This window comes from Tiliqua scincoides, chromosome 5, assembly GCF_035046505.1.
Source record: "Tiliqua scincoides isolate rTilSci1 chromosome 5, rTilSci1.hap2, whole genome shotgun sequence".
Classification (NCBI taxonomy): Eukaryota; Metazoa; Chordata; class Lepidosauria; order Squamata; family Scincidae; genus Tiliqua; species Tiliqua scincoides.
This window is the reverse complement of record NC_089825.1, coordinates 91197376-91223674: the sequence shown is the minus strand read 5'-3', so window position 1 is coordinate 91223674 and position 26299 is coordinate 91197376. Positions and strand designations below refer to the sequence as shown.

Sequence of the window (26299 nt, the reverse complement as noted above, 5' to 3'; positions counted from 1 at the left end):
AGATTTAAAAAGGGAAAGATCCATAAGATTTAAGTGGATCCATAAAGATCCACTTAAACAGGGAAAGATGTGGGGTTTACTCCCAGGAAAGTGGATGTATAGGATTGCAGTGTGGAGACACCCACCCCTCACTCCACCTCACCGGATCCCCTAAGCTGGGAGATGGAGGAAGACAATGGAAAGAAAAGGCAGCCACAGCAAGAGGGAAGGGAAATCAAAGGAAACCAAGGGGCTGATCCGCGGAATGTTGAGATGGAGAAGCATCAACTTGGTCCTAGGAGGAAGGCGCGCTGCTGGGGGGGGGGGAGATCTGGCTCCAAGGCGTAGCTGGGGGGGGGGTGATCGCGGTCTTCCTCCCGAAGATCGGGGAGGGGGGACCGGCTGCTGAGCCTCCGGAGCTTTCCCTCCTGCACAAGCCCCGTCCTCACCGTGGAGCGCATGAGCGAGCCAGGCGCGCCCTGCGAGGGCCCGAGAGCGCGGGTGCGCGCGGCTGCTCGGCTGGCTGGCAGGCTGGACCCCGGGGTTGGGTTGCCAAGTCGGACTGAAGCGATTCCTGGAGGTTCTTTCCTGCCCCCCCCCCGGTTCCAACATGACGTAACGCCCAGGAGTCACCCGGAGGAGATCGAGGCGGATTCCTGGAGGCACCAGGTGGGCGATCCCCGCTGGAGGGAAGGAAGGAAGCCGCCGGCGCGCGGGCCTGGATCGAGGCTCCTCCTGCGGGTAATCGGGGAGCGCGATCGGTGCAGGGAGGGCTGGCCAAGCAGGCGGAGGAGAGAGCGCGGTAGAGGCAGCTGGAGAGGCCAGAGCAGGCCAAGTCAAGGGGGGGGGCAAGCCTGCGCGCACACCTGCTTTCTCCCCTCCATTCCTGCCCCTCCTGGCTCCAGGCTGCCTGATCTGCAAAGCTTCCCAAGCCCCCCCTCTCTCTATCTCCCCCACCCCTCCATCCTGGCCACTTCCAAACAGTGCTGGCATTCAAATGAATGAGATGGATGCTCAGGTTCCAGCATCCCTGCTGGGACTCCCACAGCCCAATCCTAGCCACACTTTCCTGGGAGTAAGCCCCATTCGACTCCTTCCTTCTGTGTAGACATGCATAGGATTGGGCTGACCCAAGCCTGGTGATGTAATTCTCGGCATGCTGGTGTCAGCCTCTGAGGTGCTTTCTCATAATGAGTGTGCATCATGAGAGGCTTGGCACTGGGTTGTCAATATCGGAGGACCCTGATTTGTCCTTATGTGTCTGGCCTAGTCCTGCCCAACTTTCCAACACCCATGCAGCCCAGAGGTAAAGAAATAAACATTCCTTTGCCTTGAGGAAGCCTTCCTGACTGCCCACCGTTATGTCTGAGGACCCAGTCCGATCCCACATTCCAGCACCAATGCAACCCAGAGATAAGGGAACAAACAATCGCTTCTTTGAGGAAGCCACCGTGACTACCCACCACCTCCACAGGATGCAGCGCACACCTTACTAGCATGGCTGCATCCGTGCTGGAAAGTTGGGTAGGACTGGGCCCTCAGCATGGTACGAGGGGCTGTGCTACAACCGATGTACTCAGGCTAAGCAGGTCTAAGTTTGGTCAGTGCCATCATGCATGTGAGCGCTTGGGAGCCCTGTGTATGCTGCCTGGAGTACCGTACTATGAGAAGAAAAGTTTGAGATTGGTATCAGGATGTAGCTACTTAAGCAAGTTAACAACAACAACAACAAAATAATAATCAGTGTTTAATTTTATATAAAGAAAGGTACCAAAGTCTTGAGGCCTGCCTTGTTACGTTTGGGATTGGTTGTGCTCTCTTGGAGATGAAGGAACTTTGATCATTTTAAACATGTGTCTCCTGCTTTTCTTTAAAGGAGCCAATGCACTTCAAAATTTCAAAAAAAGGTTTCACAGCAATAAAATCAGAGCAAACGAAATGGGCAACTAACGCAAAGCAGCAGACCACCAATACAGGATAGATGAAGGCCTTCAATAGACAGGCCTTCAATTGGTGACCAAACATTTGAAGAGAAGGTGGGGCAGGAGTTCTGTGTCGTGGGGCATCCCCATTGAAAAAGCCCAAATATAAGTTGCCCCTGCTCAGCTCATAAGGCAAGAGAGCCCTCAAGAGGGCAGGTTCATGTTTGAGAACGCAGGCCTTCAAATGCTTTGGCCCCAGGTCATTTGAAGCTTTAAAGGTAACCGCCAGCATCTTGAATTGCACTTGGAAACAAGCTGGCAACCAGTGGTGTGGTATGGTTGTAGAGTCTTGCCCCCATCAGAACTCTTGCAGCCACACCTTGTCCCATCTGAAGTTTCTGGAGGGTTTCCAAGAGCAGCACCACATAGAGCAGGTTACAGTTGATCAGCCAAGTGATTACTAAAGTCTGTGTGACTGGCTTTGTCTGAGACAGAAATGAGCACAGCAGCCAAGTCTGGGAGAAAGCCCTGCAGGTTATGTCTGTTGCTTGGATGTCCAGGATCAAAGCTTGGTCCAACAGGCTGTAGACCTGGTCCTTGTGGCTCTGTGTATAACCCTCTCAAGATCAGGACAACACACCATTCATTGTTCCCTCTAAAGTTCTTGGCTGCGGAGCTCAGCAATGTGGAAGCAAGAGAAGGGCCACTTTTGATGGAATAAGATATTGCCTGGCACAAGGATGGCCCCCCCCCCAAAGGTGGACACTACTGGGTGACACACGCCCGAGAACTTGAATGGCTGCCCAGATATATGCAGTGTCTGCAAATAATCTGGACACCTTTGTGGGACTGGCCCTATATAGGGTGTCCATGAATTGCAGCATGGATGACAGGACTTTAGTAGTACTTGAAAATGTGTGGGAAAAGGTCAGGACCTTAGTGGATAGGCAAAAATTATAGGGCAGGAGTTCCCAAACTTTGCAGTACCGCGACCAACCTCTGTGGTGGGTTGTGACGCTCCTGATGGTGTGGGAGGCCTCTCCCAGCTTGGTGATCAATTCTATAGGTCTCTGTGGGCCTCAGAATGGCCCACAGAAACCTTTGTAAGCTGGTTTTCCAAAGTAAACTGGAAGTGGCTTATGGAGGCTTCTGAGGGCCTTTCTGAGGTCTCCAGAGCCTGTAGAGTGGTTCACTAGGCCAGGAGAGTCCGCCGGAAGCTTAGGTAAATAATGGTGCTTCTGGATTGGCTTGTATTTGGAGCCAAACCAGTGCAAGGGCAACTGGGAGGGCCCAGATCACGACCCACCAGCGAGTCGTGACCCACACTTTGGGAAGCGCTGGTCAGAGGTTAAATGGACTTAGGAGATTGCTGGACCTGATCTGATGTAGCGGACAGCTCATTTTCTACCTCCTGGAGGTAGGGAGACAGTGAGAGCTGAGCAGCCTACAGAGCAATCCTATGTGTATCTTCTCAGAAGTAGGCCCCACTGAGTTCAGTGGGACATACTCCAAGGTAAGCATGCATAGGATCGCTAAGTTAAAGTTAACCTAAAAAGTTAAAGTTCACTTCACTTGACTTCCCTATCTGTGCCTGGCTGTTTTATTCCTTATCCTCAGAGTGATAAGGAATTGTTCTGAATTGTGGTGGTGTTGTGGATCAATTTGTGGTGGTGTTGTGGATCAATTTGTGGTGGTGTTGTGGATCATAGGCTTGTGGTGTTGGTGGATCAATTTGGACAATCTTATTGCCGCAAGTGCTGGAAAAAGGAGGCCAAGGGTAGGGGTGGGAGTTGACACTTGCCTATTACCTGCTGCGCAAGACTTGTGTAGGCAAAGGAATGTCCCTTTAGGTGGGCTGAGAGCTGCGGGAAGTAGTTCCGAGGTCATCCGGGCTCTTTAATAAAGTGAAAGAATAACCCATCACCCAAGTGGAAGGAATTATGTAAGCGCTCAGGAAGCTTAATTCCTTTTAAAAGTGGAGGGGACGTATGTCTGAAGCTAAAACAAAACATTCCTAGGTGCTGGGCTGCTTAGAAAACTGGTCCAGTCTCAGGCTCCAGTTCTGGCTGCGGCCTGGAGATTCTTTGGATTCTGAGGAAGAGGCAGGCCTAGTCCAAGATAGTCATAAAGTAACTTTATTTGTTTAAAGCAGTGGTTCTCAAACTTTTTAGCACTGGGACCCACTTTTTAAAATGACACTTTGTCGGGACCCGCCTATCTTTACGAGACTTTATAAGAGACTTTTTGAAAAGGTGATCTAGAAACATTAATATTTTTATTTATTTACTTACAAGTATTTGTTTATTTGCAAAAGAACTCCACCCATTTCTTGCAATGAGGCAGACCTAATGAATAGCCTCAAGAAGGGCTTAGATATGTGACCCAGCCTTCACCTGCCCCCACCACCTGTCATTGATGGACTTGGAAAAAAACACACCAGAAAAAAAAAGCACAAACATTGATCTCCCTATATTTACACAAGCTTGCAAATTGCAGGAGTTCAGCTCTTTGCAGGGAAGTTAGCAGCTATTTGATTTTTGAATAGCCTCAGGGCTTTTCTCATTTTCTTTGGTGGTTCTGTGGTGGTTCTGTGGGTGGTTCTGTGGCAATTGGATGACAACCCACTAAGTGGGTCCCACAGTTTGAGAAACGTTTGTTTAAAAATACAGTGGTTCTCAAATTTTTTAGCACTAGGACCCACTTTTTAGTATGACAATCTGTTGGGACCCACCAGAAGTGATGTCATTGGCCGGAAGTGGCATCATCCGTTTAGGCTTCAAACCTAAGCCGCGATCAGCCAAAGATTTCATTATACAGTGCGCTTGTGCTGTTATTATTTAATTTAAATATTCCAGCTAGGAAGTGAAAGCAGAACATGGATCCTTCTCCAACCACACAGCCCTCCTCCCTTTCCAGCATCCCATCACCCCACCTATTCAGGGCAAAGCAGCATGCTTCTCTCCCACTGGAAGCCCGCATTGCCCAGTAACTACATACCCTGTATTTCCAGCTCTGTATTTTCAATGGCAGTTGGCTAGGTGCTATGTGAGCTACCCGAAATTGGCTTGCAACTGTTACCCTGCACATGCCCGATCTCGTCTGGTCTCGGAAGCTAAGCAGGGTCAGGCCTGGTTAGTACTTGGATGGGAGACCACCTGGGCATACCGGGTGCTGTAGGCTTATACCAGGGGTGCCCAAACCCTGGCCCTGGGGCCACTTGCAGCCCTTGAGAACTGCCAATCCGGCCTGCGGGGAACCCCCAGTCTCCAATGAGCCTCTGGCCCTCTGGAGACTTGCTGGAGCCCATGCTTGCCTGACGCAACTGCTTTCAGCATGAAGGTGACTGTTTTACATCTCGCGTGAGCTGTGGGACGAGGGCTTCCTCCACTGTTTGCTGTTTCACGTCTGTGTTACAGCAGCAACAGCGAAGGAAAGGCTGGCCTTGCTTTGTGCAAGGACTTGTATAGGCTGTGAGCAATTGCAAGACTTTCATTCATTCATATAAGTTCCATCGCTAATATATTCATTTATGTAAATTTATTCAAATTTGAAATGTAAATTAATTCTGTTTTTCCCAGCCCCTGACACAGTGTCAGAGAGATGATGTGGCCCTCCTGCCAAAAAGTTTGGACACCCCTGGCTTATACCATAGTCTTTCGAGACTGAAAGTTGCCAAGCAGTGGGTCCTGACCCACAGTTTGAGAAACATTTCTTTAAGAGCATTAAATTTACAGGAGCACCTCCAGGCATAAGACTTACAGCGTTTGCAGGTGACTCACCCAACTACGCAGCCTGCTAGTGTCTTCAACAAGGCCTTAGAGCAAAGCAGTGGCTGAATACGTGAGCTTACATAGGCTGACAGGTTTACTGCTAAAGTGGCACAACAAGGCATATTCCCATCATTTGGGATAAAAGCTATCAAGCAAGTACAGCTCAGGAGATACACATGAAGAATTAGCATTGCCTTAAGTTTTGGGGGTGCACATCTCTCTACCCATTCTCATAACACTGGGCAGCTGCAGTTGCTGAGATCATTGCTTTGAGTCCATTCTTCTCCGCTTCTCATGAGAACAGCCCAGTGGGAAAGCAGACAGTTCCCAGGGGATGGGGGGCGGAGAGACACAGAAGACGGCTGACAGGCAGGGAGGATGGCTGACAGGCCCCATAGGTGTGTAAGTATTTACTCTGAGCAAGATTAATGTTTAGAAACTTTACATATATCAAATGAAAGGTTGGCTGTTGCTTGGTATCTTGAGGCCTTCCTTGGCTGTTGGCTAAGGCCGGGTCTATGTACTCACCAGAATGCAGTGGTAGATGGGTCATACCTCTGAAGACTGGGGGTTCCTACTTCTAGTGCTTCCATGGTCCAAAACAAAAAACTTCCCTATAAACTGAAAAGTAGTGTAATAAGGAGCTGTCTAAACTGGCACCTCTCTTCCTGATGTACTAGTTTTCTGCTTGCAGGAAGTCTTCGTCTAAAAGAGCATGCAGATATAGTATCTTCTCCCTTTGGTCTGTTGTGGTGCAGTCCATTCCACTCTTCTTCATCTTTCTCCCTCTTCTTTCTGTCGCATCTGCTGTGTGGTTGCTAAGGGGGTTTACAGGCCATACCAGGTGACACACACAGGAAAGGTGACAGCACTGCTAGCCAAAATTTTTAAAATCTTGGTGTCTTCAAATAATACCATCATGTTATATAAATCGTTTGATGCATAATTTCATGCAGAATGCAATGAAACAAATCGCATTGAAATTTCTCTGTTCTATTAAAAGTTACAGCCAAAAAACCAGTGGGGGTGGAGCGATGGTGCATCACCACACCCACTGTCCAGGGTGTGACCCCACCCACTGCATGGGAGGAGGTCCATCATGGGGCTGACGCACTGGCCTCCCCTGCCAGGTGTTGCGAACCCTAGTCATGCCATTGTAGGCCATACGTGAGCCATTAATGAGCATTGAAAAGTATTCAGATGAACAAAGGGGGAAAAAACCGCTTCCAAATGTTGAAAAAAATGCACAGACTAAAGTTTCTTGAAGTTTAGTCCTGAAATCTAATACGCTAGAAAATGGTGCAAGGTGGAACATTGCCGCAGGATGGATTAATTGTGCTGTAGGTGGGATGTCATGTTCGCAGCTATTTTGTCATTTTTTTTTAAAAGGAGGGATATGCACCCCACTGCTGGAAAAAGGGAACACACAGCTGAGAGCTGCATTTTTGACAAGAGCCAAAAGGCTTCATGAAATGCCACAGCAGTGCTGCAGAGGAGGGGCTGGCTTTGCTGGGGTTCTTTAGGGTTTTCTTCACGGAGAAACACAAAAGGCTGCATAGCCGGTGTGCTATAGAAAAGTCAGAAACACTAATTCTTAAAAGATCCTTAAAATGTTCTAAAAAAAAAAAATACAGCATGCACTGTTGTGCCCAATACACAACTACAGCTGCAGGCCATACCACAATACTGGTGTCCTGTTCCCTCCCGCCCCCATATCCACAGAACCTGTACCTGTGGTTTCTGTCATCCATGGTTTTTTGTATCCGTGGTGGCAGCTGGAATCTATCACCCACTAATGGGGGGGGGCACCTATAGTCCGTGATGTCACTAGGATTTGCATCACTTGGTGCAGAAGGGCAGCACATTACCCCTATGATGGGCCAACTCCCATGCAGTAGGTGGGACAACGCCCCAGGTGGTGGGCATGATGATGTACCATCGCCGCACTCTCTCTGGGTTTTTTGGCTATAACTTTTGTTAGAACTGAGATGTTTCAACAGGGTTTGTTTCATTGAATTCTGCATGAAATTATGCATTGATTGATATATAATACGATGGTATTATTTGAAAATACCAAGTTTTTAAAAATTTTGGTGAGTAGTGGTGTCAGCCACCTGTGTGTGTCACCCGGTGTGGTCTGCACCCCCCGCACCCCTCTGACACCACTGCCTATAGTCCTGCTGGAAGAAACGCTAATGCTTCCTGAAGACAATTAGCTGCCTTCTACTTGAGTCAGACCATACCTAGTTCAGTGTTGTGTACTCTGACTGGGAAAGCTTCTACCAGGTTGCAGGTAGTGGTCTTCTCTGTCACCTGCTATCTGATCCTTTGTAAATTGGAGATGTGAGGGATTGAAACTGGGATGTACTGCGTGCAAAGCAAGTGCTTTATGACGGACCTAGAACCCCTCCCCAAAGCTTACTCAATGTGAGCCATCTGAATTTGAAGCAGGGACCTTGTGACCTGTGGTCAAATGCTCTACTGTGAAGCAAACCCCTCCTTTGCCAATTAGTGAATAGCGCCATGTGGATGTAAGGAAGATGTGATTTTTTTTCCCTCCTCTGCAATGGTTGTGCTAGCCAGGGAACCTCATTTGGATGAGTAATAGGAGGACATTAGTGCAATAAACCAGTTGTCTGCAGAGGCTTAGTCTACGCAGGATTGATGGGGGGGCCATGGCCGGGGAAGAGATGAATATAAAAAGAGAGCTTGCAACAAATTCTTCTGCTTCAGTGGCTTTCTCCTGGCTTTGCAACTGAAATGACAGACAAACTTTTGACCGAACCAAACATTGGTTCTTGCCTCCCACCCTGTGTTATGGGCAGACTGCCGGTGTTGTTTTTTTTAAGTGATGCATGAACTTGATTCATTTGTCATTTTATTAATTACAAAAAAAGTTTGAAGTGACCATATGAATCGGCCTACTGTTGAATTAGCCCCTTGATCTGTCTAGCTCATGTTCCCCTGATAGCAGCTCTTCATGATATCAGGCCCAGAACTTTCTCAGTGCTACTGGGGAATGCTAGGAATTTCATATGGGTCTTTCTGCACATATTAGAAATGATGTAACTACTGAGCCATGGACCTGCCACTCTGTTTTCTTGTGCAAAGTGCAAAACTGCTTCAGGGATGAGAGTAGTTTTGCAGTGCTGTGCACTGATATTTCTGCTTCAGATTTGTAGAACCGTTTTTTGTTTCCTTTTTTCAGAGTTTGACCCTGGAGCGGAAAAGTACATTTGGACTGATTGCAGTGTGGGTGCTTCCAGATTCTCCTTGCTGCTCTAAATATGTTACATGTGGCTTTGTCCAAGCAAAGCAGCTTCTGTAACTAATGTGACAGGCCAACTTGACTGTGCACGAATTCATCCTAAGTCAGGGGATAAGGGAAGCTGTGTCATGTTGGCTGGGAAGGGATGCAGGGAAGTGGAGAGCTGGGAATCCTGAATGTGAAGGGAACCCAGAGGCAAGATTGCTGGAGGAAAAAGGTTGGTGGGTGGGATAGGATAAAAGAGGATAGGAAGGGTAGGTAAAGGAAGCAGGCCTGAGGAGAAAAGATAGGGTAGAGCACTGATTTTCAACCTTTTCATCTCCTGGCACAGTGACAAGGCGCTAAAATTGTCAAGGGACACCATCAGGTTCTTGACAATTGACAAGGCGCACCACACTGCCGGTGGGGAGCTCACCCCCCTTATCAGCCTACTTAGTAAATGACCCTCCTCCAAATTCCTGTGGCACACCCTAGGACCATTTGCAGCACACCGGTGTGCTGCAGCACCCTGCTTGAAAATTGCTGGGGTAGAGGGACGGAGGGGTGGGAGCCTGTAGGGCAAGAAAACCAGCCATGGGGAAATAGACTGGCAGCCCAATCCTATGCATGTCTACGCAGAAGTAAGTCTCATTAAAGTCGATGGGGCTTACTCCCAGGAAAGTGTGGATAGGTTTGGCCTTCCAGTCAGTTAGGCTGGAGTTGCAGGACCTTGGAGAGCTGCTAGCAGAAAATTTGCTCCTACAATGTGTGATGCTTAGCTAACCCCTTAAGTGCTCCTTCTGGGTCTCAGATAATCTCTCTCCCCCTCTCTAGCAATGATTTGATCCATCTCCGGCAAACACTGGGCCATCCTTAGGAGCGGAGGGCCTTAAAAGGGCAGATTTTATTTATTTTCCTCATTTTATACTGCCCTTCCTCCAAGGAGCTCAGTTAGTATAAGTTCCTTCCCTCCTTTTGCCCTCACAATTCTGTGAGGCAGATGAGGCTGAGAGATAGTGACTGGCCCAAGGTCACCCAGGAAGCTTCATGGCTGAGGGGGATTTGAACCTGGCTCTTCCAGGTCTCAGTCCAATTCCCAAACCACTACACCATTCTGTCTTTTACCTGGAGCCTAGTGCTCTGCTTTCTCTGTTAATTCCTGTCCGGTGTGTTGCCTGTGGTAGGGAGCGGGTGCCCCTGGAGGAGGCTCTTTCCTTTCCTTAGGGAAATCAGACTCTGAGGGTCCTGATTCAGGAATCTGACTCAAGGAGCTCCTGGCTGATGGCCTCAGACTCTATGTTGTGGTTGAGGTCCAATACCAGGAAGGTTGACATTCCTGATCTGGCTGGTGTTCCTCCATTGTGCCTGAGCTCTGGCTGCGTTTTGAGGCTGGGGTCACAGCACGTGCTGAAAGGAGAGGAAGGGGAAGCATTTCAGATGGGATAGGAAGGAGTGTGCTGTTGTGACCAGGCAGTGAAGGCCCTTCCTCCAGGACCTTTAGTCCAGCGGTTCTCAAACGTTTCAGTCTCCGGAGCCCTTTACACTCTGCAGTGGTGTCTTGGCAAGCTCCAACGGTGCATGTGAGGGGGAACCCCAGAGCACTGGTCCATGCACAGTGGCACAATGTTGAGCAGATGGCGGCCACCTATGGCCAGACCCTGAAGGGGTCCACCAGACCATGAAGGGGTCTCAGGGAGCCCCAGGGCTCCTAGGAGCGCACTTTGAGAAATGCCGCTGTATAGGCTTGAGTCGTCCAGGAAGTGTTTTGATATCTGTCTCTCAGAATGTATTGACTGACTATGGTTCACCCACCCACCTGATGATTTATAATTACCATCCTGCCCTTGCATCCATGTATCTCCTGGATCAGCAGGAGTCCCTTAGGCAGCCCACTCTTCAAAATTCGATTTGAGGATGTTGCAGTCACTTCAATCCTCTTCCAGTTTTTTTTTTTTTGGTTTGCTTTTCAGCCCTGCTCTTCCCCTCTCTAGCAATGATCTCTTTTCAGACAGCACCATTTTTAAACCTGGAATGGTGGCAACGAATGGCAACCCAATATTTGAGCAAGTCATGCGTCCATCTCTAGCTGGGCCCAATACATTTTTTTTTTCCACCCAGTCATTGACTGCTGTGTTTAAGATACACCTAAGTAATGCTCACGTAAGTCATTTTTCTGGCTCCAGGTGTTCTGCTTGCTTCGAAATCCCAGCCTGTGGTGGAGAACCTGTCATTTGGTTGAGTCCTGGTGCTAGGTGGTGAGTCAGGAATACGCCATGCCTGTACTATCTGAAGATTCAGGTAAGGAGCCCTCTGTTGCCACTGCATGTTCCCAGATGAAGCCCATGCTTTAGAAAATTGGGTGTTATAACAGAGCCATGTTTGATGAACTCCAAAGGGAGGTCTTGTTGCACACTGAAGACTAAACATATTTATTGGGGCATAAACAGTGGCGGACCTTGCCAGCCCCATGCCCTGGGGCAAAGGTCCGTGATGGTAACCCCCTGCAGGATGAAAACCCTGAAAAACGAAAGCACAGTTTCTGACCCTGTTGGGAGCCTCAGAGAGGCTTCTGCAGTGTCCTAAAGGCACGCAAAGCTCTATGCCTGGGGCATTTGCCCCATCAACTAAATGGGAGGTCCATCACTGGGCAAAAATATTCATAGATAAGAGCCTGCTTATCCTTAATTGACAAGTGCATAATGTGCTGTTTACATTATGTTTTCCATGTGCATGTACCTGCCAGTTGAGGATTCATGCATCTGATGGTGGGCCGTGGTCCATGAAAACTTATGGAGAAATAAATGTTTTTTTTTTTTCAGGTGACCTAAGATTCTCCATTGTGTTTGCTCTAGCAGGCTGGCTCATCTACTCTTCTGGAATTTGTCTTGATGTTTCATCAAGATGCTCCTTTTTTATTGGCTAGAAATGTGAGAGCTTGCAAGAAAACAATCTTGCAGAAAAGAAAATGTGAGAGCTTGGGAAAATAATCCCAAGAACTTGTAGGGGAAAAAACAAATCCTGGGTGTTTTCGTTTTTGGAAATTCGTTTGGAAATGGTTAAAAATGCAGAAAGGTGGAGATAATCTTGTTCTGAAATGCTGTATTCTCACCAAGTGGATGGTGGCAAATGTTTTTAGAAAGAGATGTTAAGCTGGCACAATTGCTTTTCGCGATCAGGCCTGTAAAATGCTTGACGCACTCGTTTTGAATAATAATTTTTTGTATGGTGCTTACGAGCGTTCAGAGAACTTCGTGGGCATTGTCTCAGTAATCATTGCAGCCGCCTTTCCATAAGGTTAATTAATTGGCCAAATCAGCACATGTTCTGAAGCAGCGGTGTTCGTCATCTGATAATGGGGTCTGCCAACGCATTCCCCTCATGCTTTTGTGTAGGTCTGCATGAGACCCTTGCCCTCCTGACGTCACAGCTGAGGCCTGACTCAAATCACAAGGAAGAAATGGGGTTCCTGAGAGACATTTTCAGCGAGCGAAGCCTCAGCTACTTAATGAAGGTAAATATTCATTTTTGTTCCTTGTTTCAAGAAAACTCTTCTTGTTTTGCTTCAGGTCTCTGGTTTCCTTTTTGCTTCAAAACCTTGTGTCTCTTTTCAGTTCTAGAACACAAACGGGCAGCCCAATTGTAACCTGTGGTGGCACAGTCAGGCCATATGGAAGTCTTCTAGGGGCAAGGGGATATTTTTCCCCTTTCCCCAAGTAATGCCCCAGCCTGCCTTATGGAGCTACTTGGATCTCTGGCAGCTACAGTATTTAGCTGGTAGAAGTCCGAGTGGTCACATGCAAAGCTGCCTGGCCTGGGAGGGAGGATAAGATATAAGAACATAAGAGCAGCCCCACTGGATCAGGCCATAGGCCCATCTAGTCCAGCTTCCTGTATCTCACAGCGGCCCACCAAATGCCCCAGGGAGCACACCAGATAACAAGAGACCTCATCCTGGTGCCCTCCCTTGCATCTGGCATTCGGACATAGCCCATTTCTAAAATGGGCTATATGTCAGAGAAGGCCTCCACCACCCCACTCCCAGCCCCAATCCATCCCTGTTCTGCCCTCCTCCACCCAGAAATGCCCCCTCCCGCCTCCCTGCTACTCTCCCCAAGCCCCTGCATTGCTTGGTGCCAAACGTACCTCTGCTGGTGGTCAGGGCTCGGATCCAGCACTGCTGGACCAGCACAGGCTGTCTTGCTGGCGCTGCTTGTTTGTGAGTTGCTGTTTAGCGCTTTATGGTGTTTTTACGACCATTTGTACCTGTGCAGCACGACAGTAGGATCAGTGGCGTGACTAGGGTTCGCGTCACCCAGTGTGGGATGCCAGCGCGTCACCCCCATGCAGTGGGCGGGGCAACACCCCAGTGGTGGCTGTGGTGATGTACCATCACTCCGCCCCCACTGGTTTTTGGGCTGTACCTTTTGATAGAACAAAGATAGAACACATTCTGCATGAAATTACATGCATTGATTGGTATATAACATGATGGTATTATTCCTCCAAACTGTGATTTTAGTGATTTCGGTCACTAGTGGTGTCACACCCCCCCCAGGGTGTCAGCTTACTAACACCTTATTGCAGCAGTTCTCAAACCTTTAGCACTAGGACCCACTTTTTAGAATGACAATCTGTCCAAAACCCACCAGAAGTGATGTCATGGGGGAAGTGACATCATCAGGCAAATTAAAATAAATAAATATAAATAGTTAAAGTAAAACAAATAATTAAATAAGCAGAAACCAGCCCTGGTCCTCCAAGTGAATTTCCTCTGTAGCCTGCCTGCAATAACACCGCCCTCCAAAACCAGTAACGTTTTCAGCCCTACCCAGTGCCCAGTTCAGTTTAAGAACTTCTGTTTAAACCAGGTCACTGTCAGGATCCACCTGGCTTTGCAAGTCTCAAAAAAGTTCACATTATCAGCTGAAGCGTCTGTTTTGATCCTTTTTAGTGGGGGGGGGGAGGCTACCTTCTGGAGCATTTGTTGAGCTTCGGTTCCATCAGATCAGGACCATTCTTGTGGCTTCAAATTCCCCTTTGCCTTACCTGACCACCAGCCAAGGCACGTTTGCTTACTCGCGAGTAAACGCGACCATGATGCTTAGTTTCGCTTTCCATAGGGCTCAATACATTTGTCTGCTTGGAGGGAGGGACTTCCTTCTCAGGTGTTTTTGGGGGCTGCATTCATTGGATCAGGACCATTCTGGTGTCGTTGGATTCCTCTCAGCCTGCCCTTTCCGGTGGACTAAGGCACGTTCAGCTACTTGCAAGTAAACGTGCGATATGGCTCGGTTTCGCTTTCCATAGGGCTCCATGCATTGGTTGTTCTCCGGTTTTTTGGCCATAACTTTTGATAGAAAGGAGATATTTCACTCCGGTTTGTGCATTGCATTCTGCTAGAAATTCCACATCCAACGGTATATAACATGATGGTATTACTCCCCTCCCCTTTGAATTGAGAGCAGCTTCCTCATTATTAACGTTCCGGCAGGGCCTGAAGACGTTTTTATTCAGGAAAGCCTTCGAAGCACTATAAGGGCTGTTTTTATAAATTTATACATTATGTCTTTTACTACGTGCTTTTAATCTGCTGCTATGTATTTTATCTTGGTTTAATTTTTTTTAAGTGTTTTGTATTTTTAATGTTTATCTGTTTCCTTGTTTCCTTGTATTTTAACTTGATTGTTAGCCGTCGTGGGTGCCCTTCGGGGAGAAAGGCGGAATACAACTCTAATAAATAAATAAATAACCACCGCAATTTTAGTGTGTCACCCCCCCCAGTGCGCCTTACCCCGCCTGTTTGCTTCACCCTTGTGCAGCCCGCACCCCCCAGCAACGCCACTGAGTTGGATTGTACTCTTAGAGATTGTAGCAATAGGGCAAAGTGGGAACTGAATTCAGTCACTTCTGCCAAGGCAATCCGGATGGCACATGTGAAGTTCCCATCCAGGCACCAGCCATGCCAGGCCTGTTTAGTTGTGGGGATGAAATAAAATCAGGCACCCTCCCTTGGACATAAACGATTTTAATATATTTATGTTCTGCCTTTATAATAATATATTGAATTGGCTTCCAAAAGAGATTTAAAACAATAGCAAGATATTAAAAAAGGCATGTCAGGAAAATTAATTGCAGCCCTTTAAAAGTAGCAAGGTTGAACATTAAGCAAAGAATAAAATGCGTTCAAGCAGCAGAGTCAAATGTCTTCTCCTGAAAGATGGCAAAAGTGTTAGCCTCTCTGGGAAGGGAATTCCATTGTTGAGGAGCCATTACCAAAAAAGTTTTATCCCTGTTTTCTGCCAAATGGATCTCTGTTAATGGTGGGTCAGAAAACAAGGCTTCCATGGCTTATCTTAAACCTTGAGAGGGCTTCTACAAGACCCATGTACTCTTAGACTTTTTATGTCCTGATCTTGAAACCAATATGTTCTCAATGAGTCAGGGTTGAAACAAGGTGGTATCCCTTCCATCACACAGATAGCTTCCTGTGTGAACTGAAGCCTGCATATGAAATGACCAATTATACATAAGCCCCGCTGGATCAGTCCAATGGCCCATCTAGTCCAGCTACCTGTATCTCACAATGGCTCACCAGATGCCTCAAGGAGCACACAAGACAACAAGGCTCCTGTATCCTGTACTCCGTTGCATCTGGCATTCAGATATAACCTAGAACCTGGAGGTTGCATATATTCATCATGGCTTGTAACCTATGATGGGCTTTTAATAACTAAACTAATAACTAGGTATTTATGTACCACCTTTCTGGTCATTGGATTACTCCTTTGACTTTATTCAAGGTGTTTTACATAGGCAGGCATTTCTAAATCCCTCAAGGGGATTTTTACAATCATAAAGGTTCTCTCTTTCAAGAACCAACAACATTTCAGAATGGATCTTCCTGGTTTGGTCTCACTTCTGGCCTCCAGTTCTCCCACACAGGCTGACAAGCAGCTCCATCTCCCACATGGAGGGCAGCCAAGACACTTCTTGCTCACACCAAGAGCAGGTGGAATCACTCAGCTGGGCTTGTCAGCTGCTTCAAAGTCTTTCTATTCTCAGCCATTCAGGGAGCTGCCGGTGTCCTTGAACTGGCGACCTTCTGATGCTATCTTCGGGCTAATGGAAGCTCTACCCTCTAGACCAGACCTCCTGCCCTAGACCAGACCTCCTGCCCATTAATCCTCATTTTCCCATTTTGCCCATTTTCCTCCATTAATCTGTCCAATTCCCTTTTAAATGCATCAAGGCCAGATGTCATCACCACATCCTGTGGCAAGGAGTTCCACAGATTAATTGCATGCTGAGTATGCAGAAGCTGTTGGTACAACAGTTTGAGACTGGAGGGTCTAGAGGAGGGATTGTAGAGAAATTGCACAAATGACGCATCCGCGCGTGAAGGCAGAGGTGACGTCTGAACTGGGAATGTCTTGATTTGTAGCCTAGCCTGCCATCCATAATGCTGCATCATTACCTTATAAATTGGTACCTCTTCTGAAGTTGAGCACTAGTCAGGACAGGGCAGCTACTAGCCGTGAGGACTGTGCCCTACCTGCAGATTCAGCTTTAGTGTGCCTATGAATATCAGTTGCAGGGGAGCAATGGAGGGAGAGGAGTCTGCCTTTCTCTCTTACTTTTGGGCTTCCCAGAGTCACCTGGTGGATCACTGGTGGGTAAAAGGATTCTGGAGTAGGTGAGCCTTTGGTCTGATCCAGCAACACTTTTCTTATGCCTGAAGATGTTTGTTGTCTTCTGTTTCAGATTCACGAAAAGCTGTGCCATTATGAACGGCAGAGCCCAGTCCCAGTTTTGCATAGTGCCTCAGCTCTAGCTGAAGATGTAAGTGTTAACCTTCCTATGGACATGTATGGACAATGCATTCAGCTACAGTCATCCTCTTTCCCCTGAGGAATCTGCAACGGCTGTAGCATGGTTGGCTATTTCTGTGGTTCTTTGTTTCTGAATGTGCATTGACAGTCCCATGATAACTCTGTCTATATCAATGGTTCCCAAGCTTTAGGAGCCCGCAGACCATTGATTCAAAAATTGGAATTGTTGTGGACTGCATGTGGCTCTCCGCCCTCTCTGGTGGTCTGTCTTCCAAGAGCTCCTGTACAGACTCAGAGAGGACAGAGAACACACTGCCCACAGCCACAGCTGACACTTAAGTGGTTGTGGCTGCAGACAGTCTTCACCGTCTTTGGTGGTCCATAGGAGACTGCTTGCTCAGCAAGACACTAGAAGTGATCAAAGGCGATTTTTCTTTCCCTGAGGCCAACAACTCCTCCATGGACCACAGGCTGGGAACCAATGGTCTGTATATAAACCAGTTCCCAACTTTCCAACATACTATAGTGTGAGCAAGAAACAGAACTCAGGGTGGAGCTATGCAGATACAGAGTCATTTAGATAGAAGCAGATAATTCGCTGTACTTGGGGGTCTCGGGGGCAGGGAATAAGATTGGTAGCCCAACTCGTATGGTTGAGGATCCCACAATGGGAAGCAGCATATGAGAATGTCCAGAGAGGTACTGAACTCCTCAAGGACGTGCACTGATATAGAGCTGGGATGGTGTAGTGGTTTGGGAATTGGACTTAGAACTGAAAGATTCAGGTTCAAAGCCCTGCTCAGCCATGAAGCAACCTGGGTGACCTTGGGCCATTCAGTATCTCTCAGCCTCGCCTACCTCACAGGATTGTTGTGAGGACAAAAGGAGGAGAGGAACTGTGTACACCAGCCTGGGCTCCTTGGAGGAAGGGCAGTATAATAATGTGAAAAACAAATAAATGTACTCCCTGATTTGGCCAAATAATTGTATTTTGCTGCAGTATCTATATCATAGCTAGTTCTGTCACCATGGTCTACATGTGCAGTAAAATGTAGTGGTAGAACCTTGTGGCTGTAGACTGTTCTTCAGGCTGCTGGTGGAAGATATTACTACTTCAGCTTTCTAGCACAGGAATCCCTGTCTGCAATAAATGGGTCTTTCTTTTCATCTTTACCAATCACTGGGAAGTAGGGCATGTTGCTAGAGGTGTATTCCCCCCCTTTTGAGAATTCAAGGCGTATCCTGTACAGCAGGGGTGAGCCAAAGGTGTTTTGGACCTGTTGAATGATTTGCAGTAGATCAGCAAGGGCTTTTGAAACCCAGTTGCTTTACTACAATGACAACAAAAAAACTCCCCCACCTCCCACCCCATACATAAGAATGCTTGTAGTAACTGGAATTGAGGTATGCTTGTATGTCCAATGTATAACTCATAGAGCATAGCAAGCACTTGTCTCTGCTCCCCCCCCCCCCCAGCTATCATTTTGCATCAGGTTAAATCCAGACCCAACCACTTTGTTACACTTGGCTTCAGATTTGACTAGTGAAAAATGGGGGATTTGTAAGCCTGAAATCTGCATGTCTGCCATGACAGTGCCATCGATTATTATTTTAAATCATGCATATTAAGAGGGTATGTGTGTGTGATATGTATATTTAGAAAACAACAGAAAAGCAGGGCCAAATGCAGAAAGGAAAAATGAGAAGAACAGCAGTATCTCAGTCTCATGTGGATCATGGAATCTTTACGTCTTGAGCTGAGATAAGCTTAATCACCCTGTGTTACAGTAAACATCTGTTAGCCTCGAGATTAAGCGGGCTGTAGTGAATTATGAATGTGCTTTTCTTTTCTTTCTGTGCCTGAGGATCATGAGCATGTCCTTGTTCTGGATCTTAAGATAATCATGAATGCCGTGGTCCTCTCGAGATGCCTGGTTTTTGGCAGGATGTAACCTGTTGTCACGCACAAGTGAAATCTCTTTCCTGTGTTGTGGCGGCGGAGTGGACAGTACTTGTTACCTCCCTTACCCTCACTCAGCTCCTCATGAATTCCTGCTGCTGCAGGGACAGACTTTCTGTTTCTCCTTCTGAAAGATGTATTTTCTACCCAGACAAATTTCTGTGACTTTTGCTTTTCTTACCAAGTTTAATTTATTGGATTCTGGCCTACCTTTGACATCTCAAGCAATACCACCATCAGTACAGCCTACTCTTTTCTTTCTATAGATTTTATATCCAAGGACAACTGTTATCTCATTTATTGTCATTGTTCCACCCAGCTTGTAATAAGTCTGTATTCCCTTTTTGTACCACGCACTGTAATTTATCCATCTTCGACATTCTGATGCTTATATAGAAACACATCAATGAATTTGTCTCTCTCTTAAATGCCTTTTTTAATACATAATTTTTTTTCCCTTTGATGCTTTAAAGAGCTTCTTTCCTACTTGTTCGCTCCCTAGCTTTCATATCTCTGGTCAGGGAACAGAGCAGAGGCCAGCAGAAGGGAATAGTACCTAGTGGTTAGTGCTCATCAAATCCCTTTCTGCTTCTCAGATATACTGGGTTGGTAGGTGAAGGGTGGGGGACTAGAAGATTTAGCCACTGCCACCATCCCAGGTTAAGGAAACCAGTCCAGGCTATCTGGGAAAATCACCCTCCCAGGAGAGCATAGAACCTAGTGGCTCTTGTTTAAAATCAAATTGCAGTCACACCCATGAGTGATCAAATATGATAACCTACTGAATTACTCCTAAACATGGAGTAGACATGGACGTGCAAGGCATCAAAATATAATCAGTTTATTAAAAATCCGAAGGAAAAACCCAATTAAACAAAGGGAAGGGATAGAAAGCAGTTTAAAACGAGCCTGAACTTGGTTGGATGGACACACAGATGTCTTAAGCAAATCAGATGCAGTAACTAGCAATACCTAACAGAGAGGGTCAGACAGCTACTTTAGCTCAAAGAACAAAAAACCCCAAAGTACCTCTTGTCAAGTAGTGCCCACAGAGTAAGGACAATCTGGGTCAGGATTGCAGTGGGACAAAGAGTTAAACCCTCCCTATTGCCTGCTGTGGTCCCAGTTGAAATTTGTCCCTGCACAAGGGCTATTGACATTTAAAAACACAGGCACACAGGCCCCAGTTGTGCAATCTTCATGTTGTCTAGTTTGGCCTTTAGGATGGGACTACATGTGTGTCTATGGTTGTGTTTTCTTTCTTTGGTAGAATGAACCAGCTGTGGTTTGCTTCAGGTTAAGCAGAGAACTGTCAGGGGGACATGCCTTAGCAGAAGGAACTTCAGAATGAATGATTGCAGTGGCCTCTGTGAGGCTGAAATGGGGGTGGCTGTTAGATTACGGTGTTTGTGTGCAAATGAGCTATTGGTCACAGAGAGGGATATACCTGTGACCATTGTGGCACTTCTGATGGTGTGTCCGTAAACTGGCTTCCATCATTCCTTGTTGGCCATGCAGCATGCAGGTTGAAGATTCAGGAAAAGTCCTGGAGGGGAGGGGAGCACTAGCCCCTGGCACCTGTGTGGATTGTGTCTAATTGCAATGTGTCTAATTGCAAGGCTTTTCCCTTTAAATTTGCAATGTGTCTAATTGCAAGGCTCCATAGTTCACACACACCACTCATGATCCCCAAAGACAGAGCAGCTTCTCTGTGCCATGCAATGGCGTGTTGGGCAGGGCACCTATGTCCTATGTTGAGGCTGCTTTTGACATGCCCTCACAATTACCACATCTCTAGAGCATGACACAGAGATGTGCAAAACATTGACCTAGAAATGCAAGTGGAAAATAAGGCCCTGACTTGTCTGCCTTGTATACGGATGGATTTCTTTTTCTCTGTTTTTTTTTTAAAGGTGATAGAAGAACTGCAGACAGCCCCAATGAATAATGACGAAAAGGAACTGCTTCAGCTGCTATCAACTCCTCATCTCAGGGTAAAAAAAAAAAAAGCTCTGTATTGTAGTTCAAGGAGGGGATGGAAATGCAGCACTGTGGACTTGCAGGGGGGTGAGGATGTGTTCTTCAGTGTATCCTTTTCAGTTCTGATGATGGTTTCTTGGTTGGCAACCTTCAGTCTCAAAAGACTATGGTATAAGCCTACAGCACCCAGTATTCCCAGGTGGTCTCCCATCCAAGTACTAACCAGGCCTGACCCTGCTTAGCTTCCAAGATCAGACGAGATTGGGCATGTGCACAGCAATGAAATACTTGCCAGTGACATGTCTGTAAGAGCATCTCTTCCCTGCCACTTCCTGAGGTGCTGTCACAGAACTTCCATAACTGCTCCATGAGAATGCATGAGTAGTATGAGCATGAGCATGAGTTCACAAATCATCACAGCTTTCCATGACAGAAGTGAACAGTCCATCTGGTTGAAATTGAAACCTCACTTGGCCCGTAGGTCAAAAGGGTGTGCTCTGTGGGACAGGCAGGAAACTTGAGGCCCAAACTATATGTAACTTACAAATGTACAGCCAAGTAGCCAACTAGCACAGTTTGAAAAGTCCTGTGTGTGTGTGTGTGTGTGAGAGAGCGAGAGAGCACAAGCCTATGCGTATCTACTCAGAAGTAAGTCCCATTGTGTTCACTGGGGTTTACTCCCAGGAAAGTATGTATAGCAGTGGTTCTCACACATTTAGCACCAGGATGCACTTTTTAAGAATGAGAATCTGTCAGGACCCACTGGAAGTGATGCCATGACCGGAAGTGACATCATCAAGCAGGAACATTTTAGCCATCCTAGGCTGCAATCCTACCCACACTTACCCAGGAGTCAATACCATTTACTATCATTGTTAAAAAAATATACATAGTAGCTTGTTAAAAGTATGGTTCTGTAACATTTCCCCAAATGCAGTGACATATCATGGCAGCATCAAGTCTAATATATTAAAAATAAAATTTTGAAATGGATGGGGACCCACCTGAAATTGGCTCATGACCCACCTAGTGAGTCACAACCCACAGTCTGAGAAACACTGATGTATAGGATTGCAGCCTGTGTGTGTGAAATGGAAGAAAGCACTTGACCTTTCCCCTTTTGCCATCTTTTTTCTTTAAACCCATTTTTGCCCGTCCTACAGGTGTGCACATTTGGTACCTATAGCGTATATGCAACGTTGAGCAGAAATGGCTTGAACCTGCTTTTAGGATGCGTGAAGAAATTTCTTAGGAAAGTGAGATAAGGAGGGCTCATAACTGTAGATTTCCCCTGTTTTCCCCTGGGGGCTGGGGATAAGAATAGGCCCTCAGTTTGGCTGTACTTGTCGTAAGAGGTGACTAAACAGCCACCGGTTAGATGGGACTCGTGAGCCTGGGAAGGCAGCTCATCTGAGAGAAGGAAAACTGTGATCCCAAACCTCCACTGCCTTGTGGCTACATCCAGTTATGGAAAAGGCTTCAGGAGTCAACCTCGAGGCAAAATCCGGAGTCCCTGAGGCAGTTCATGGCTGAACACAGTCACATTCTGGCAACTCCTGCAACGCTGCTGGAACCAACCGTATTGGCCTCTGCCTTTCCATTGGACCATTTCAGCGATGTGGAGAGGGGGGATTTGCTGCATGGGAAACGGTCTGTCCTCCAGATCTACTCTACCCAGGCTTTGCGCACTGGAGAGGACACTCTGTTCCAGAACCACCATTCAGAGCGCGATACCATAGTCTTCCGAGACTGAAGGATGCCAACAACATAACTGTAGATGAAAAACAAGGCATGGTGACTTACTTGTCTGCATATTTACTGCTCCTTTTCTCACTAGAGCTGCTTCCTGGACTTGGAAAGGAAGAGGGGAAAAGAGGTGTGGTGAAGAGAGGAAGTGTGGAGGAGAGGGTCATTTCCCTCTTCTCCACACTTTTATTCTGCTTTATTTTCAACTGCATGGAGCTGGAGGAAGAAGGGCTGTGGATGTGAATGGACAGATAGGGTAGGCACCCCTCCTGTCTAGGCCTGGCAGAAAAGACAGAAAAAAAGAGGGTTGGAGAGGAAACTCACATCAGTCCTGTGGGGCAGGAGTTGTGTGGTATTAATAGGAAGGCAAATGACTGAGCAAGGAAGCTTCAGACTGGGGAACAGTTGACCAGGAAACCAAGCTGGTGTAGTTTAGTGTAGTGGTTAGGGTTATGGACTAGGCTGGGGGAGACTTTGAAGTGTGAAGCTCGCTGGGTGACCTTGAGCCAGGTATTCCCATTCTCAGCCTAACCTCACTTAACCTACTTCACAGGGTTGTTGTGTGGATAAAGCAGTGTAACCTCATCCATGTTTGCAGCAAATAATCACCCGCCATTCTGAGGATGCATAGGTAGATTATGGCTGCTTGGGATGAAAAGGCACTCTGCACACACTCAGAGGCAATCCTAAGTTTTAATTAAGTTGTGTTCATGGCATTGAAACCAGCAAGTCCTGGTTTATTCCCTTGCTGGTCTGCAGTTTTGTGTTGTTGTTCTTCCCCATGTTTAATCAAACCTACCTGCTCATTGTATCTTGTCTTGCACTCAGTGTTTTATACAAGTGACTGAAACACCTTTATTTTCCCACTGCAGGTGCAAGGTCTTTTGACACTTTTCCCTTTAAGTTTGAATAAGCATGTAAAAAGAAAAATGAGGGCTGATTTAATAACTCATACGGATTTAATGACTTGTACTGAGGACGAAAGGGTATGAAGATAATGATTTTCAAAGCTCAAATCGCAGACATCTAGATGGAAATTCAAGTAGAAAAGAGAAATAGTTGTTTTGTCAATTAATTCAATGGGGAAAAAAACCACCTTTATAATAATAGAAATTGAGATCAATTCCACTTAATAAAGAAATATTCAGATAGATAGATAATATGCTCTTAGGAAGTGTGTATTTAACATTCATATGATAGCTGAAAGATATAATGTGGATGGATTTACCCTGACAAGCATGCTTTGAAATAGTGTATAAGGGGCAACTGTTTGTGGAGGGACTGTGAAATGGAGAAATGCAGGTTAGGGAAATGATTCAGTCAGTGCCTCCCTAACTAACCTGGCCAGCAACGCCCTTCCCCAGAACCCGGAAGTGAATGGCAATTACACATTTTGCATCATGTGATGATGTCACTGCCGCTTACTTCCAGGTTTGGAGGTCTGCAGCAACCCTAACATCAGTGCTAATAGGCTCTGGGAGGGTGGGAGAGCTTTTCTAAGCGCAGGGAGATGGTGTGCAGGTGCTGTACCTGCTATGCTGAACCTCCTACCGCCATTTGCAGGGTCACATGGTGGTCTCTTTGCTGGGTGGTGGGCATCTCACAGTGCCCCAGAGCAAAGCACAGTTTGGGAACCTAAGTACTTCCTGTACCTCACCCCCACTTCTTTGCTCTTGGTTAATTCCCCCCCCCCGGACTTTTCCTATTGCCACTACTACATGCAATTGAGTGTAATGTCATCAGAAGGACAGTCTGTGTCTGTATCACTTGCTCACATTGGTTCTTTGTTATTCCTCCCCCTCTCTGCTGATTACCCTTGACCCTGGCTTCTCCTTTCTTTCCCTCCCCTGTTGTCTCCAACACAGTGCTGAAATTTAGATTGGAAGCTCCTCAGGGCAGGGACTTGCCTTTTCTTCTTATTTTACAAAAGCGCTGTATCTGTTGTAAATAATCATTAATAGTAAAACTGGATGTTGATGCTGAAGGGCTTCCCCTCCTGCCAGTGCTGGTGCTCTGTCTTGGAGAGAGCACCCTAAGATGTATTAAGATCTTCTTAATACACCCTAAGATGACGTTGGCCTTTGGTGCTGCAGCGTCAGGTTGTTGACTGACGTTCTGCTTGTTGGAGACTGCAAAGGCCTATGTTGGAAGTTTTTAAAAATGCACCTAGCCAGTTTTCCTCATCAATATACATTTGCTTGTTCAGAAGTCAACGTATCCTTTGAACTGTGGAAAAATGCGTCTACTGTAGACTTACTGCTGTAGCTTTCGGGCTGGCTGCCAGCTCAGATCTATTGTATGAAATATTTAATGATACCAGGCAAGCATAGAGATTATGTTCTTTCTGGATTTATCGCCTATCTAATAAAAAATGCAAGAAAAGCGGGGGAAAGACTATTTCAGGGGAAAATGGAGAGAGAATTTGAGTCTAAAAACGTTAGATAAACTTTTCTCCTTTAACTGTGTGTGGAAGGTGGGCTGCACTTGTTCAGTGGCAAGGGGATGGTACTCAGCATATACTCAGAGGCATTTTTAGCATATCCCCAACTGATCACAAATTACTGGGTGCTTGGAAGTGTATTTTGGAGGCTCTAGGCTCAAACCTATCTAACTTTCCAGCATGGATGCAGCCATGCCAATGGGGTGTGCACTGCATTCTGTGGTGGGGGAGGGGTGTAGTTCCAGAGGCCTCTTCAAGATAAGGAAAATTTGGCCAGCGCGGCACCAACTTCTGTGTCACCCTGTAGAAAGACGAGGCTCTAGTTCAGTGCTTCCCAAGTGTGTATCGCAATCCCTTGGGGCATTGTGAGGAACTTGCTGGGGCGTCCCAGGCCACCTGCTGCCCCAGGAGGGAGACCGTGGTGCGACAGTCCAAGCAGTGGTAGGGGGCTCAGCGCAGTGGGCAGAGCTGCAGTGCATGAAAACTGTGCATCATGGAAAGGCTTCTTGCCCGCCCTGAGCCTCTTACCGCTCTCTGGAGGACTGCGACAACTCTGAACCCAGAAGTGAGTGACCAGTGATGTCATCACATGATGCATTTTGCGTTGCCACCACTCACTTCCTGGTTCCAAAGGCATCACAGACCCGGTGTGCCTCAGCCACGTGCAAAGTCTGTCACTAAGTGCATACTTCTCAAAGCACCTAGAACACCTGGTAATATGATCTATGTAAGAATTGGAAGCTGGCAAGTTCTGAGATATTGTGAAGTGCTGGTGGACTGATGTTGAATAATTCCTACCCTTTGACTCCTGGGTTATTCTGTCGTTTCCTTTGCATAGAAACGTTGGTTTAAAAATGAGTGTTGGAGGAAGATGATGATTTCTGCTTATAGACTGTACCAATCTCTTTGGTTATAATCACAGTTTTTATTAATGATAATGGAGACCATCAGTTTCTTTTTGTAGAAGATTGCCTCTCTTTTCCTTTGTTTCACATTTTGTTTGGACATATTTAGAAAACCTAATTCTGAATGTTCTTGTTAACTGAAAATGAATTATGGGCCTCCATGTTGATGAATAATTATGAACTGGAAACTGGTGACCTAATTAAAATGAATTTCTATGCTCTGGTTTCTTCATTTTGATGTGTTTCTTTGTATATAAGTATATCGGTAGTACTGAGTTCTGAATCGAGTAAATATTAATGAACTTATTTCGGATCAGTATGTGGAGGGATTGATTGTGCTAATTAATGAATGAGCTTTTTGTTATGGATTTGTGGATTGATTGTTAAATAGATTGTGCTAATTAATGAATGAGCTTTTTTTTGTTATGAGTTTGCACATGAATCAGTAAACAAATCCAGTCAGTGGGGAACAGACAATAAGGGGAACATAAGGAATTAGTAGGAAAACAAATCACAATATT

The 26299-nt window shown here is 46.5% G+C and overlaps 1 protein-coding gene and 1 pseudogene across 1 annotated transcript in view; both read left to right on the top strand.

Moving 5' to 3' along the window:
* The first annotated feature begins 4964 nt into the window (after positions 1 to 4964).
* LOC136654738 (5S ribosomal RNA) lies at positions 4965 to 5081 on the top strand (annotated as a pseudogene).
* A 6110-nt stretch (positions 5082 to 11191) lies between these two features.
* The window catches only part of MPP3 (MAGUK p55 scaffold protein 3), a 55418-nt gene continuing 40310 nt past the window's right edge, over positions 11192 to 26299 (top strand). Inside the window, exons 1-4 of the mRNA XM_066627578.1 lie at positions 11192 to 11216; positions 12311 to 12429; positions 16680 to 16757; positions 20621 to 20701. Of these exons, the coding sequence (XP_066483675.1) occupies positions 11192 to 11216; positions 12311 to 12429; positions 16680 to 16757; positions 20621 to 20701 (303 nt within the window). The remainder of the gene's footprint in view (positions 11217 to 12310; positions 12430 to 16679; positions 16758 to 20620; positions 20702 to 26299) is intronic.